Source organism: Dermochelys coriacea, chromosome 1 (assembly GCF_009764565.3).
Source record: "Dermochelys coriacea isolate rDerCor1 chromosome 1, rDerCor1.pri.v4, whole genome shotgun sequence".
NCBI lineage: Eukaryota > Metazoa > Chordata > Testudines > Dermochelyidae > Dermochelys > Dermochelys coriacea.
The window spans coordinates 57,116,266-57,132,433 of NC_050068.2; the positions used below are offsets into that span (position 1 = coordinate 57,116,266).

At 42.3% G+C, this 16,168-nt stretch overlaps 1 protein-coding gene across 1 annotated transcript in view; it reads right to left on the reverse strand.

The window, feature by feature from the left end:
* Positions 1–16,168, reverse strand: part of LOC119850890 (histone-lysine N-methyltransferase SETDB2-like) — a 102,909-nt gene that overhangs the window by 16,946 nt on the left and 69,795 nt on the right. Inside the window, exons 18-20 of the mRNA XM_043505100.1 lie at positions 14,490–14,597; positions 13,572–13,705; positions 9,179–9,225 (exon numbers count right to left, since the gene is read on the reverse strand). Coding sequence (XP_043361035.1) covers positions 9,179–9,225; positions 13,572–13,705; positions 14,490–14,597 — 289 coding nt within the window. The remainder of the gene's footprint in view (positions 1–9,178; positions 9,226–13,571; positions 13,706–14,489; positions 14,598–16,168) is intronic.

Sequence of the window (16,168 nt, forward strand, 5' to 3'; positions counted from 1 at the left end):
CTTTTGGGAGGAACTAATCAGTCCATTCTTGATACAGTAGGGCCAAATCTTCAAACTTGAGAGCCTAAAGTTAGATATATTATTAAGTGACCAAATTTTCATTGGTGCTGAGCACCCACAGCTGCCATTGACTCAAAAGGAATTGTGGGCACTCAGAACTGTTTAAAAATAATTGTATCATTTATTTAGGCACTTAACTTTAGTCACCCAAGTTTGAAAATGTTCTTTCATGCACATAAAGTACTGTTCACTAAGAGTGCTCCACTGTCTAAGAGTGCCTCATTGACCGGTAGCCATACCATCTTGTGGTATGATCCCATCAGATCTCACAAATTAAGCAAGATTAGTACTCGTTGAATATTCGTTTGGGTTTAGAACGCAATATAAAAGCACCCATGGCATCAATTAAAATCACATTTCATAAAACAAAATGTACACAAATCAGCAGAGCCACCTCCAACTAAAAAACAAAAGCACTTCCCCTTTCCCAGAAACATGACTCACTGCATTCTCCAAATGAAAATAGATAGACTTTCAGCATTCTTTGCAGGTCAATTGCTCCAAACCATCTAAGACCAATGTGAAGGAAGAAATATGTTTCAAAGACTCCCTCATGGACAACACTCCACCTCCGTCCCCTTTTAAATTGAGGGCCTCCAGCTTAAGCACCTCTGCTGATATCAGTTGCAGCAGTGTTGCATTGGGAAAGAGGCTGTTCTCAGGCAAACAAATGATACAATTGCACTTTTTTTGACCCGAGCGGCTAGTAAAATTTTGGGGAAAAACTGAGGATATTCCCATTGGAAGTAGAAATTGATGGAGTTTGGTATTGTCTTTGATGCAATCTTTTTTAACTGCAAGGAATGTACAAAATCCTTCTCTAAAGGCAGGAGGAACCAAGAAAAAAAAAAAAAAGGAGCAGTTCCTTAGGGTTGGTGTACACTCTATGAAGTTAACTTGACCTGAGTCATCTTGCATCAACCTATTTGTGCATGTGTCTACACTCAAATTTGTGTCCTACCAACATAAGTGCCCCCTTATGGGGATGCAGTAACATGATCTCCATAAACAGCATTGAGTCATGGTTGACCTACTGTGGTCAATGCAGTGCAAGTGTAGACACCACGTAACCTATGTCCACCCTTAACAGCCCTCTAGCAGCTGTCCCATAATGCCTGACACTGAGCACTCTGGTCACAGTTGTGAACTCCACTCTCCAGGGCTCACAGAGACCAGAAGTCACTACCCCCTTTAAGACCCTATGTATTTTTTAAATGACTTTTCTTTATTGCCCTGCTTGGTGAGCACACCTTGCAGCTCTTCTTTGTTGTGTGCAGCTGCTCAACTGACCATGCTGGCTACATGCTCCACATGTTCTTCTGCCTGGAGTAGACAGGAGGTATTGGCTCTCTTGGGCCCATGGGAAGACGAGGCCGTGCAGCCACAGCAATGGAGCAATTGTACAAACATGGACCTCTGTGAGCAGATTGCGTGGGGGATGCTGGTGAAGGGGTATGACAGGACTCAGCAGCGGTGCTTGGTGAAAGGGAAGGATCTGTGGCAGGCATACCAGAAGGCCAGGAAGGCCAACAGTAAATCTGGTGCTGAGCTGCTTTTTTAACGAGTTGTATGCCATATTTGGCAGAGACACTCCCACCCCCGCACAGAGCACTTTGGATACTTCCACGGAGCCCCAGATACAGACCCCTGCTGTGTTCCCCCAGCAAGGAGGATGGGGGACATGCAACCTGGGGATCCAGCTATGCCACAAGAGAGGATCTTTCTGAGGCTCCACTGCAGTCTAGTCAATCCCAGCAGCTGAGCCCGATATCGGGGAGGGAACCTCAGGTAAGTGAATGAACGTGTGTCCCATTACAATGTTTAAATGGGCAGATGCTGCCGGACCCCAGTGTAGCAGGACACAGGTATTGACTTTTCAGTAATTTACTTACACTAGAAGAGGCAGCAATACAACAAACAGAGGTAGAGTTGTTATCGGCTTTTCCTTCCCCTGTAGACTTAGTGGGGGAAGGGCGGGAGCATATACAGAGCAGTTTGTGTGTGTACACAGGGATGTCCCTTGAATCCTGCTGAGAGGTCGCAATGAAACTTTCAAGGAAGAACTCTGCAATCCTCTCCCAAAGGCTTCTAGGGGAAGCCTTATTTCTTCCTCCATAGTAGGACTCTTCCCCATGCCACTCCACAATGACTTTGGCAGGCACCATTGCAGTAAACAGGGCTAGCAGTGTATGGGCCTGGATAGCTTAGGGACACCAGCAGCAGCTGTGCTCTCTGTGTCTTTGTTGCCCTCAGGAGCGAGATATCAGCGAGAATCATCACCGCCTATGGAAAGTAGCATCAATGCTCAGTGCCATTACCCTGCATCATACTCATAGAAATATGGGCTAAAATTTTATTGTTTCATGCAAGAGAATGATTCCTTCCTCACTGCCAGTGCTGCCCTCACTGGGCCACACAGCACCATCGCTCAGGCTGGAGGCGGAGCTGTGCAGACGCGCACTAAGGGTGAAGCGTCAATAAGCACGTCTTGTTTAAAACTTTAGCGGAGCAAGGGAAGAGAGTTCTGAAACTTAACTTTCACTTCCCATTGTGACTCTAAATATGATACCTCTGGGTGTTTCATCTGTAACTGCTGCTGCTGTGGCCAAGAGGGATCCCCCTCCACCCTCACAGAATACCTAACTATAATAAGGAGAAAGGAGAGGACATAGGCAGATATATTCTCGTGAGATCCTGCAAGCCAGTGCTGCAGACTGTATGAAGAGAGGTCCTGGAGTCGAAGATGTATCAGGATAAAATGTGGCTTCTCGGACAGCAAACATGAATGCTGCAGACTCTTACAGACCTACAGGTCCAACAGTAACAGTCTTGCCTCCCTTTACAGTCAATGGTGAACTCCATTCTAGCACCTGCTCCACACCCCTCAACATTCCACATGGCATCAAGGGCTTCATCCCTACACCTACCTCTACACACTGGGGGACAATAAGGGGAACGACAGCTTCATATACGCTCACCGGTGAGAGCTATGATTGCTGTATGTGTAGCCAAAATGAATGAAAATGGCCATAAACGTTCTTTTCCCTATTCTGTTCATTTATTTCAGACATTTTTATTTTATTTGTTTTTTAATTGCACATTGGATTTTTTTGCATCACTTTTGGTATGCAAGAAACATGTATTTTTTGGTAAATAATTCATCTTTATTACTTAACAACACATGCTGCAGAATGTCTATTGCTTCTCAAAGCACCCACTACTTGTTCTTGTACAGAGTGACAGAACTCAGAATCAGTGACAAACAGGGTACTAATTATAATTGTACAGTGAGCATTGCAGAATTAATAGGTGCATTAACAGTCAGTGTTATATTCATAAATGTACACCAAGCACCACACAATTCCTAATAGCCACCAAAACTTCAGGGCCAGGTAAAGCACAACAGTCTGCCATGCCACATAACTGTGCCCGACTGTTAAGTGCTCTTTCAAGGCTTCCCTCAGCCGCATAACTCTGCACTGAGCTCTTCTACTAGCCCTTGTGTCTGGCTATTCCAACTCAGCAGACAGGCACTCCACCATTGTCCTCCCGGCAGCAAGTTTCTCCCCTTTGCATCACAGATGTTATGCAGGACACAACAGGCAGTTGGGATATTTTTCTCACTGAGATCCAATCTATTGCATAAACACCACCTGCGTCCCTTCAATCTACTGAAAGCACATTCAACTGTCATTCTGCACCTCTTACGCTGGTAATTGACTCTTTCCTTAGCGTTGTTGAGGTGGCTAGTGTATGGCTTCATGAGCCAGGGGAAAAAGGGATAGGATGCGTCCTCTAGGATCTTTACTGGCATTTCAACATTGCCAATGGCAATCCGCTGGTTGGGAAAAAACGTCCCTGCTTGTAGCTTTCTGAACAGTCCTGTGATCTTAAAGATGAGAATGTCATGCACCTTCCCTGACCAGCCAACATTGATATCGGTGAAGCATCCCTGGTGATCCAACAATGGCTTGCGTAGCCATAGAAAAGTAGCCCTTTCTGTTGATGTTCTCTGTGGCAAGGTGGAGCGGGTGCCAAAATAGGGATATGTGTGCCACCTATTGCCCCACTGCAGTACGGGAACCCTATTGCTGCAAATTCATCTAATATGTCTTGCACATCACCAGGAGTCACAATCCTATGCAGCAAGAGACAGATAATGTTCCTATACAGTTACATGACACAGTGGCATTTTCCAACTCCAACATGATTTCCCACTGAATGGTAGCAATCCTGCATGATGCGCTATTGCAGAGCGAATGCCACTTGCTTCTCAGCTGTCAGTGCAGCTCTCTGGTGTTCCTGCATTGAAGGGCTGGTGCAAGCTCGGCCCCCAGATCCAGAAATGTGCGCTTTAGCAGCCAAAAGTTCTGCAGCCACTTCTCATCCTCCCAATCCTGCATTACGATGCGATCCCACCAGTCAGTGTTTGTTTCTCAGGCCCACAAGCAGCACTGCATCTGCTCCATGAATGTCAACAACAACCTTGAACTGGTTTTCACTACGTCCCACAGCAATCTGTCTTCCACAAAATCGTCATGTTCCCCCATTGTTGTGATTCTTCCTGCGGCTCTGCAAATACTGAAGGATTCTTCATCCTGTGTGTGCAACACTCATGACAATAGTGCAGAGCTGTGAGGGCTCCATGCTTCTGTCAGAGAAGGCGGACAGTGAGAAGTGCTATGCAGTTTTGGGGTTTTTTTAAAAAATGTACAAAAATTATGGGATGTGGGTGACATGGGATGGAGAAAGTTGCATGATGGGAACTTAAACCCCTGCTTCCAGTCACCTCTGCAGCATCGTTTCCCAAAAGACAGCGTGCCAGATGATGGCGAGTTGCCCATTGGAATTTCTATCCCAATGGAACAGAGAGTGCATCCACACAAGAACTCCAGGTGAGTATGCACAGTGCAAGAAGCCATGTATGCACACCTATCAATCTGAATAGCGTTTTAACTCAACCCACCTAGCTCACAACACCTCTTCCCACCTCAGCATTGTACATCATCCTGATGAGGCCTAAAATGGTGACACTCACCAATCAGCCCAAAGAGAAATCAGTAATTTAACAAAGTTAACTATTCACACATGTACAGTGTCTTTCTATCAAGATGTTTTTCACTTTACCAGGCCAAAATAATTTTATTCCCACCCAAATCTCTTTGGGGCTTTTCTCTCCCTGGGTTTCTTTTCAATCAGCCTCTGAGGGACACCTATTGTTTCTGTGGAATTTGCTGGCTGAGGTAGACCCTGCTCATTTTATTCTAATGATGAATTCACTTCTGTAACAACTTTTCAAGACTCAACTTCCACAGCTACATTCTCAGATTCAGAGGGCAGCCAAAGTGAATTCTGTCCCCCAATATCTTGTCAAATGGTCTTTATGGATAACTTTTGGTTTAGTTCTGGACCCCAACTGTGTTCTTGTACACCACTTCATTGATTTGGGTCAGTACTGCATAGGGTCCTGTCAAGGTTCATCCAATTTAGGGCTCCTACCCTTCTTTCTTCTAGGACTGGAAAACCAGAGAGAGTGCCCTCTTTTAAAAATTTCCCCATATGACCTTACATCATACAGCCTTTCCATTTTGTCAGAGGCTACCTTCCAAAGGTATGAACTTTTTCAGTTTTAGATTGCAGGGTTTCTACGTAGTTTAACTCCCTTTGCTACTCTTCAGGAACTCCACACAAGAGGTTTGCTGGGGTCCTTAGTTCATGTCCAAACATGAGTACTGCAGTACATTTTGTACTCTCTTTGACTGCTGTTCTATAAGCCATGAAAAGAAATGGGATATGCTAGTCCCAGTCCTTTAGGTACTGTTCTACAAACATAGCCAGCTGAAGCCCCAGATTCCTATTGAACCTTCCCACCATCCCATCAGATTGTGGTATGCTGGGGTTGATCCTTGTACCTCCGAGCTTTGCCTCTTCATCTTGGTGTCCCCACATTTCTCCTACTAGGAGAAAGGCTTTCATTTATGCCAGTCTGTACTGGCCCATCTTAAATTTACAACAATCCTTTTTGTGGTCAGTTTTGTCACAGTACCAGCATTTAACTGAACTGTTTCCTTTAATTTTTTCATTGTTGCCAGTTTCCTTTGTTTTACAAACCAAATTTATCATTTGTTCTAATTGTTCAATACAGTCATGAACCAAATTAAAATCCCCTCTTTCATCATACATGTTAGACCCAGAGCCATACTTACAGGGCTTATAACAGTGAGTTTCCATCTTCCTCACTAGCAGCTGCTTCCTCTTCTGATGAACTGCTGCAAGAAAAGATTTAGGTTCTGTGGCAAATTCCACAGCCTCTCAGAATTTGTCTTTGGCCTGTTTTCACTGATCTTGATCTGCAAGTCCAAGTCCAGCTGAGCATGTATAAATTGGTCCATTGCTAATCTATGCATCAGTGGCACCAGGATATGCCAGGAACACAAGCCTCTTGCAGGTCCTCTTCCAGTTCAGGTGGAGTCTCTTCTTTCCCTCTCCTTCTAAGTCTTAGCGCTGGGCTATCCAAATTGACTGCTAGTGACCCCCTTTTCTGACTATCTTCCCTATAAACTATGTTGTTGAATTGAGCCAAATAAGCCTCCCGGAGTTTTTCCCTCAAAGATATAATGGGTTTGTGCATCACTGGAGCTGGGACAGCCCAACCACTCCCTTCTGGGCCTCTGTAGGTTAGAGATAGAAAATTGTCATCTTCTAGAGGCTCAATTCCTCATCCAGGTGGCTGTGTTCCATTGTGATCTGTGACCCCTTGATTTCCTTCTGGAGCTTAATTTTCAGATTCTTGAGTCATTGCAGCAGCTTATCTCTGTTAGCAAGTTCCAAGCAGGCTAATGCTTGCCTCGTCTCCACTACTTAATGGAAAAAAACTTTTAGTTTGTGGCAGTCAGGTTACTGGTCACCTCTTTAATCTGTCTTCCCATTCCATTCTGGGAACTTTGCAAATGGGCTTCCCAACCTGTCTGGGCTCTTTGTAGTTGCTGGGCTCTTTGTAGAGACTTGACCTCCGCCTGCATGTCAACCCACAGTCCTTTCGGGGAATCCTCCAAATTATGGTTTAGTTCCTTTTCTGAAGCCTCCAGCTCTTGTTTTAAATTATTTTGTGGAGCCTCCAACTCCTGTTTCAGGACTTGTTTTAAATCCCGCTGGCCAGTTTTGATTTATGCGAGCTAACAACCTGCCTCCTTGGACATTGGATCTTGCTCCTGAAATCAATGTTGCCCCTTCTCAATCTGAGCAGCTAGCACATTCCAGGGCCTTGGGGATGTTCCGGCTGGAAGTAGAAACTGATGGAGTTTGGTATTCTTTTTGATGTATGTACAAAGTCCTTGCTCCCCAAATGCAGGAGGAACCAAGAACAAAAGGATCAATTTCTTATCTTACAACCCCAAGCCTCTTTAGCCAATCAACCCAAAAGTGCTCTCTAGTTTTTTCCAGGGTCACACTGTGTTCAGGCTATTGCTTGGCTTTCTTGTTTTTTGCCTTTGCTTCTCTCTCTGTTCTTGTCTTTTTCAGTCTTTTGTCTCTTCTGCCTTCACACAAACTCACATACTCCCTACCCAAAATAATACTCCACCAAAAGCTTCTGGGTGGGCTCACCCTCCTTTTATTTTAGGTGGGGGTTTACGCTTACAGTTATGTTAATTGAAGGGTGAGTTCACACCTACCATTCTGAATAGGGTTTTAACTCAAACCATAACAAGGTTTCACCCAGCTCATAAAAGAACTTAAACAGCATTTTACAGACATTAATTAAGCCTGTCCTAACTCTGAGGTTTATTAAGTCTTCCGTATGGCAGAAATTTGTGTTGCCAACTCAGGGCTTGGCTACACTTACATTTTATAGCACTCTAACTTGCTGGCTCAGGGGTGTGAAAAATCACCCCCCCCCAGAGCGCAACATGTCAGAGCACTTTAAAGTGCTAGTGTAAACAGGCTCCGAGCGCTGGAAGCTAATCCCCTCACGGAGGTGGATTACCAGGAGCACTGGGAGAGCTCTCTCCCAGTGCTCATGCACGACCACACTCACACGCCGCAGGAGCACTCCTGTGACAGCGCTTTGAAGTTTCCAGTGTAGCCAGGCCTTAGGTGAGCTGTACTCAGCTGTATGAATGGTCATTATATTACTGTCCTAGAATGATATTAGACTACACTATGGTGCTGAAGAGGCCATGTTTTTGGATGAGATATTAAATTGGCCCTGCCTTCTTGTGGTCATTACAAAACCCATGGCACTTCTCCCCAGTTCTTATTACAGGTTCTTCACTTTCTATTCTGAATGGCTGTAATGTGTTAGAAAGTTGAGGTGTTTCACACTCAAACTGGCTGCGTTTCAGTGGTAGATGAAGTGATCCTTATATGTAGTTTATATTTCAGTGTTAAATTTATAAAGCTCTTTGGGATCCTGCAGAATGAAAGGCACTACTATAAAGTATTTTGAATGTGAAAAATGCTAATTTGAAAAGGTTTAATATAACTACAGATAAGAATCCCAAGTGATTAGTATTGTAACAGCTCTCTTTTGGCAAATCAGGTGTTAACTTGTGCATCTTTAGTACTTTTATCATGTTTTACAAGCCATTTTGCTTTTATCATGTTTTACAAGCCAGCAATACGAGAGTGCTAATCGTAAGACGCACTTGTGAAACTGTGGAATGTACTTTTAAACAAAATACTTAAGTCAAATGTTGGTGCCAGACAACTTTCTAGAAATGTGACCCTGTCAGTATAGGCGCTATAGAAAGAAGTTATAATGTTAAATACAGGGCAAGATTCTCAGCTCGTGCAAATCAATGTAGTTCTATTGAGAATCTTGTCCACAATGTTTCTATTTTATAGTTTTAAAGTTTATCTGGAAAAGCTCAGGGCAATTCTTAAATACAAAATACTTCTTAAGTAAAATTCTTTGAGTTTTTTATGCAAATACCTGGATCTCAGCCGAACCATTACTGCAAGATTAGAAACACCGTTGTAACCTTTTATGAAACATGAAACCCACGATTCTATAGGGGAGTGGAGTGACACTGACTTTGTTCATATGACCCACTGCAGATAATGGAGAATGCAGATTTAAAAAATAAATTAAATCAACCAAACCATTAAAGAAACTCACCATAATGATTGGTCCTTTTGCCTGGGTCATGTTTTGGACAGAACACTCTAAAACATAGGTTCAATTTTAAAAGAGAGAGAAACAGTATTAATTAATATGTAAACAATGTTATACTAGCTTTGATTTTCAAGATATTTTCCCTCTTTTCACCAGCACCTATACTAATGATACAAAAAAATCTGAACACAAAACTGAACCTGTTTAAAACTGAAATTTGAGCATTATCTTTCTCGGCTATGAAATCTGACCATGTTGAGCCTTACCGCAGGCACTTTTATATTTCTGTTATTTCATTTGTAAAGCTTGACTAGATTCAAATGCTGTTATGGTACAGTTTTGAAGTAACTGCTAATTCACCATGTTCTCTTGTGACATACCCCTACCCATTGCTTAGGCAGAGTGGCCAACAGCTGCTTATTCCATTAATTCCTTTTTACCTGATTTAGAGAGTTCAGCAATAGGGGAAAAAATCCCCGCTGCCCACAATTGTTGCAGATTTTAGGAGGACAACATGGATCTATTCTAAGAGACCAAGGACAAGTACAGTAAATAATAATTGTGTTTACCAGAAGGTGAAGAATGTATTACAGTTGCTTTCCTGAAGAACACAAAACAACTGCCCACCATTTATAGAACACCTTTCTTCCAGAAGGATCCCAATGCACTTTTCAAACTGTATTACAATGCTGGAGTTATGGCTGAGATGGCCTATTTTCAGAAACTAGCACTGAAATGTTTTGAAGAAATTATTGTCAAAAACAGAGGTGCAATAATGTACTTTGCATTTTCTGTTTTTTTTTTTAAACACAGCCCTAATTTTAAAGGTCAACATTTTGTTCTTTTATAAAAATGAAGCCTATTTTTGTATGTGCAACTACTGTGACTGTTCATTTTCTCCCACAAATACCAGATGTGTGCACACTCAATAATTAAATCCAGAAAGCTAGGTATGGAATTGCACATTAAAAATAATTAGCCCTATTTATACCACAACATTTTTGTTTTTGTAATAGCCCACAGCGTTATCTGGTTCTTTCCTAATTAACATGTTTTAAAATAAAATTAACATATTTTAACACATTTTTACTAACCAATTCACATATTTATAATCCCTCCACCCTTTATCATCCTGGTTACCCTCTTCTGGAGCATTTCCAACGCTCCCGTACTGTTTCTACAAATGAGTGCCCCAAGTTATGCTAAATTCTGCAGCTGTTTTCTTTATATAGTGCCATAATGACCGCTTTTTATTTCTGTTCTATTCCATTTGCTTTCCTAATAACACTAGTCACCATGCTGACGGTTTTAAGTTCTAAATCCCCATCAGAGTCATATCCATTTAAGACTTTATCCCTTTTGACACAATACTCCTTACTTTACATTTTTTCCATGCACAATTGCATGTGTCGCCAATCCATGCCCACAGTTTTTCATGTCTCTAATTTCTCCACTCTTGGGCCAGATCTCCTAGGTTTGTGTTAGCTTCAAACTTGTGCACACTGCTGCATGTCCCTTTATGTGCATCACTGATGTATAATTAGGGCCCTGCCAAATTCACATTCCATTTTGGTCAATTTCACCGCCAGGGGGTTTTAAATTAGTCAAGTTGACGTTTTCAGACTTTTACAATGTCATGATGTTGTAACCGTGGGGGTCCTGACCCAAAAGGGGGTCTGGGTGGGAGGGTTCCAAAGCTATTGTAGGGGAGTTGTGGGATTGCCTCCCTTACTTCCGCCCTGCTGCTGGCAGGGGCGCTGCATTCAGAGCTGGGCAGCCAGAGAGGAAAGCTGCTGGCCAGGTGCCCAGCTCTAAAGCCAGTGCCACCACCTGCAGTGCAGCAGTGCAGGTCACAGGGTATGGGATGTATGTGTGTGTTACCATAGCAGTTATGGTTTTCTCAGCAGTCTCCCCTGAGTGGGGTGCTGACAGCTGGAGCTGCAGCCTCTCCGTGCGGGGCCGTGGCCTCTCCATACGGAGCTGGAGCTGCCAACTTCTTGTAGCCGGGGGAGATCCTGGAGGTCAGTCTGACCCACCCCAGGGGTGGCCCCGAAGGGAAAGAGGAAGTCTCGTCCCTCCCCATCCCCAGCCAGGGCTAGCAGCTGGAGCCCTGTGCAGGATAGGCATTCCAAGCTGCATGCCAGATTTCATGGTGGAGATCAGATTTCACGGTCCGTGATTCATTTTTCACAGCCATGAATTTGATAGGGAACTATGTATAATGCAAAAAAAAAGTGTGGGTCCAATCCCCACATTTTCCGCCTCAGCTTGCTCCTATCTAATCTGTATCAATGTATCGTTCTTGGCCTTTCAGCCACCGATTTAGAAATTTGGTACCAATGCTATGCTCCTCAACTTAATGAGTGTTTAATGTGATAACATACTAAAAGTCTTAAAGTCCTCATCAGTTATGCCTCACGTTTAATAGTTTTCATTGTCACAGGTCCTTGCAGAAATTAATCCAATTCTAAGCACAACCACCTCTTGATACATTTGGAGCTATCTGATTCATTTTTTAACAGCTGTTCAATGATAGGTTTTCAGGATGCAGAAATTGAATCCTGGAGTCTATTTTGGGCCAACATATTTTTTTCACACCTTCTAAAGCCATCCTACATCGGCCATGCTTTACCTTCTGCTCCCAGAAAGTTTCTCTTTTAGGCTACTCTCCTTCATCAATTATCACTCAAAGTTCTGAACTGAGGTCTCTAGAGTGCTTTATAACTTACTAATGTTTAACAAGTTAAACGTTACATCATCTCCATTTTACAGTTGGAGAAACTAAGACTCACAGAACTTGTCACTTGTTTAGCATCACATACCAATCAGTGGCAGAGACAGTTAAATTGCTACTGGAATCAGTGGGAAAGGACTATTTTTGTGCTTGTGAAACATGCCAGATTGACAGCCCTATCAAATAACCCAATGGTGCTTGTATTTTGTCATGTGAAGACCCAAACTGGTTGTAGTGCCTTGCCTCTTCCTGGAAGAGGTAACAATAATAAAGTCCACACCCTCAATGACAGAGTAAGCGTTAACTGTGATCATTCTTTAGCACAAAAACAGGTGCTGTGGATTCTCAGCACTCCAAACTTTACCAAAATATATCGGCAACCTCCACAGTCAGCTGCAATCCCAACATTTAGAACTATGAGGGAGAACCTCTTTTCTTTGAGCAATCAGCACCATCTCCGGCTGTAATGTTACAAAATTCTAGTATATACCCCCCCATTGCAGTGGGTTTGGAAGGCATTTAGAAGACTTGCTCGAAGCTAATTTAATTCTGCTGGTATTGGGAACACATATGAAATATGAGAAGTTCTTTTGTATGGGGACACAAAGTTTTCCACTAGCATTCCGGGTGCTGAACCGGAGGGAAAACTACCAAAGCTCTCTAATGTAGATGGTCTTAGAGAGCGCGGCAGTGTCCTTGTACTGAGACTATTCACTGAAGCATGTGAACCAGGAGTAAACCTTAATTTGGGTGAAACCAATATTCCACCTTGTGGGGCAGAAAACTTTGTCTTTACTGACCAGATGGCTAATGAAAACTGCATCTCAAATTTAGCTCCATTTTGGGATTCTGTCAGACTCATGGATATTGTCACAGGGTGGCTGTCTCTTTAAACGGAGAAGACCCAGGAAAGACAAACAGGGGGAATTTCCTCTTTCTGGGAAGGGCCTCATGGAGGCAGGCTGGAGAGAACCCCAGGGAGCTGGTTAGCTCCTGTGGGAGGTCCTGAGATAGGGCCTGAAAGAAGCAGGAGATCCCTGAGAGAAGCTGCCAGAGTCCCTGGGGAGGGAAGGCAGTGGGGAAGCCTGCTAAGAAGGATCTCCAGGGAATAAGCCCTGGGAGGCAGTGCTCAGCCTAAGGTGCAAAGAAGGAACTCCACAGTGCTCAGGAGTAAGAGGTGCAGAGCACGGAACTTCAACATAGCGTGAAGGGACAGAAGGATCATTTGTCTGGAGGTTTATTTGCATTCTTTAGCTGGACTTTTGTTACCCTGGATGGAGACAGAACTTAAACATGACCTGGCCAGAATGCTGGGCTGTGGAAGATAAATAGAGACAGAACATCAACGGCGCCAAAGATGTTATGGTCAAGAGGTGCTAGAGACAATGACTCCTGCAGCACCACAACCTGATACCAGCATGAGCTACTACAGTGAATGGAACCGTCTATATATTCCTGTCATTAAGTGGAGTTTTTTTCCATTGCTAGATAGGAACATTTTTTCTACTGCTCTCAAACATACAGTTTCAAACACGGCTGGGTTGCGAAGGACTCTTTTGGGGGACATACACGTCAATGTTTTCCGCATTTAAAAAAAATTAATCTCTTTTCTGACAATACCACCACAGCCTACAAAAAATTAGAAAATGGTTTGTTAAATACCGGTAAATTCCTTGCCCTCCATCAGTTTCTAATGCTGCATCATCACACAGTGCACAAAAGTAGTGGTAACTCCTGCGGCAGGTTTTTATCTCGCATCCCACAGTGGCTCCTTTCTTGCGACAGAAGTTGCACATCTACAGCAGAAGGAGTTGAGTAGTTAGCAGATACAGACATTTTATAATTAGTAACTAAAATCTTATATTTGAGAGTAAATAGCTTCATCAGTGAACGTGCTTAAATCTTTAACTCTCAGCCTCCCTCTTCCTGTTCGTCATACAAACTCACTCCTTCAAACCCCAACTCAGCTCATTTTTCAACCAACTTTCTATTATTCTCTCTGCTCTTACACAATTATATTAAAATCAGTTAATATTCTTAGAAGTGACTCAATGATAGTGAGAGTATTGGGCTTCACATCTGTAAATATTTCACATTAAATTTGCTCAGTTTACAAGTATAGAGATGTTGGGAACAGTTTTCAAAAAGTTCCACTTTCAAAAGTGACTTCAAAAACAAAAGGACTAGAAACTTAGCTCTCATTTAAAAAAAAAAAAAATCCTTTCCTTTTCTAGGTTCCACAGATCAGGAGGTTACTTATGTGTAAACTTAGCAGGACCCAAAATCTGCCCTCTGCCAAAAAATGCCTTTTCGTAGAACCAAAACAGCCTTAACTTCTACTGCCAGACAAAAGTGGCTATACACGTTAGGTTCCACTAAGTGCAGAATCAGACTAATGTTTCTGACCTTTAATTACTCTGATCTTTGGTAAGTCAGAATGACTGGGTTCTTGTATGCATTTTATTCAAGCTTCTATGTCACAAGGTCATATAAATGTCACAAACAGACTTCACAGTCTAATGTGCTGCTGTTATTACTATAAATTATAAAGAAGAAAATATTTGAAAGAAGCTGCCTTACCAGCCGCTTTCCTCTCCTGATTTCACTCTGAACTGAGGCCACATCAAACCTTGTATCCTGATTCTCTGGGTTATGCTCTTCGGATTCTACAAATCCTGAGGAATATAACTACAAACAAAACAAAAGACAGCAGTAATTAACAGAGTGACTCAGCCAGCGAGAGACTCTGATGTGTATCAGTAAGGAATGATAGAAAGTAGATGGGGCTTCAGTTCAGTGTCAGACATGAGACCTGGGTACTGAAAAAAAAAAAATCTGCATTTTTCCTCACCCCACAAAACCCCATAGGGGGGCAAATTTTTATTTCTTTGTTTTTAACAAACATTGTCCCATATTGAGTGGGGGAGCACTGCTTAGCTTTTCCACCCTCCTACAAGTCAGGACCAGCGATACTAGACTCCACCAACTGTTAAAGGAGATTTCACACGAAGGGAGCATGGCATTTTTACAGGGTTCATCAAGGAGGCCATCATCCTAGCCATGCCCTCTTTTGCCAGTTAGCCCAGCAGGTTTGACAGAGCTCAGGATCTTTTGGGAGGGACTCAGTTGGAAGTGACAACAGAATTAACACTGGCAATGTGATACCAGGCAAAGACTGGCAATGAATTGTTGGAGAAGCAACTTAAATAGGTTGAACAGTGGCTAGAAAAATACAGCAGACATTTATGCATGAATACCGTTGATGTACTGGACTATGACAAAAATTAGAAGAGATAATTAATTAACAACTACATTTGATTATGAGAAAACAAATGATCATACTTAAACAAAATCTAGCACCAAAACTGTTACTTAAAATACATGATAAATTCATAAGAAGACACAAAACTTGGTCAGCTAAAGAAATAAGAACATACAGTTAGAGATAAGAAGCCACTTAGCACACATTACTATGGGTTCAGAGAGACTAGTAAAGCTGTAACAATGTTGCTAAAGCAACACTGGTTTGCTTTCAAGAATCTGAATGTTTGTTAGAAACATATAACATTGTAAAATGAAAAATAAAAGTAATCAAATTAATAAAGATACAGACACAATGTAGCAAGAACAATAAGATAGCTGATCTATAAGAGGGAGAAATAAAAGAGGAGCAAAGGATTTGCGACTTAAGACATCAAAAAAAGAAAAGCTCCAATTTAATGTAATAGGTATCCTACATACTAAAATATAAAGGTATAGCTGTGGTTATAGCAAGGAAAGTGACTGCAAAGATGGCACCTTTTAACTTAAAAGATCTGCTCTCTGCGAGTTTAAAAAATTTAATGACATTTTTTTCATATTACTTTTCTCCCGATACCACAGCAGAACAAACAAATTTAGGAAGAGGGTTCTCATAAAAGTATACAGAATAGTTAACTAAGTTCCAATGTGGAGCCAAATTCTTCCCTTAGTTACGCCTAGCTGAGGGCAGAATATGATGTGCAGAATCTTTATTACTGGTGCTGATGTGAAAGAAGGAAAGATCCCAGGGTAAGATTGCAGGGCCAGCAGATAGAAGACAGATTTTATTTGCAAACTGAGTAAATTTGTTCTAGAACCATAATAAACCTAGAATCTCACAAGGACATTTTTACATAGCCAATTCTTAAATTAAAACCACACTTAATTATTCCTTATATTTAAGACACACACAAGAAGCTGCCATCTTGCCACTTTGATCATGCAAATTATGGCCCTGA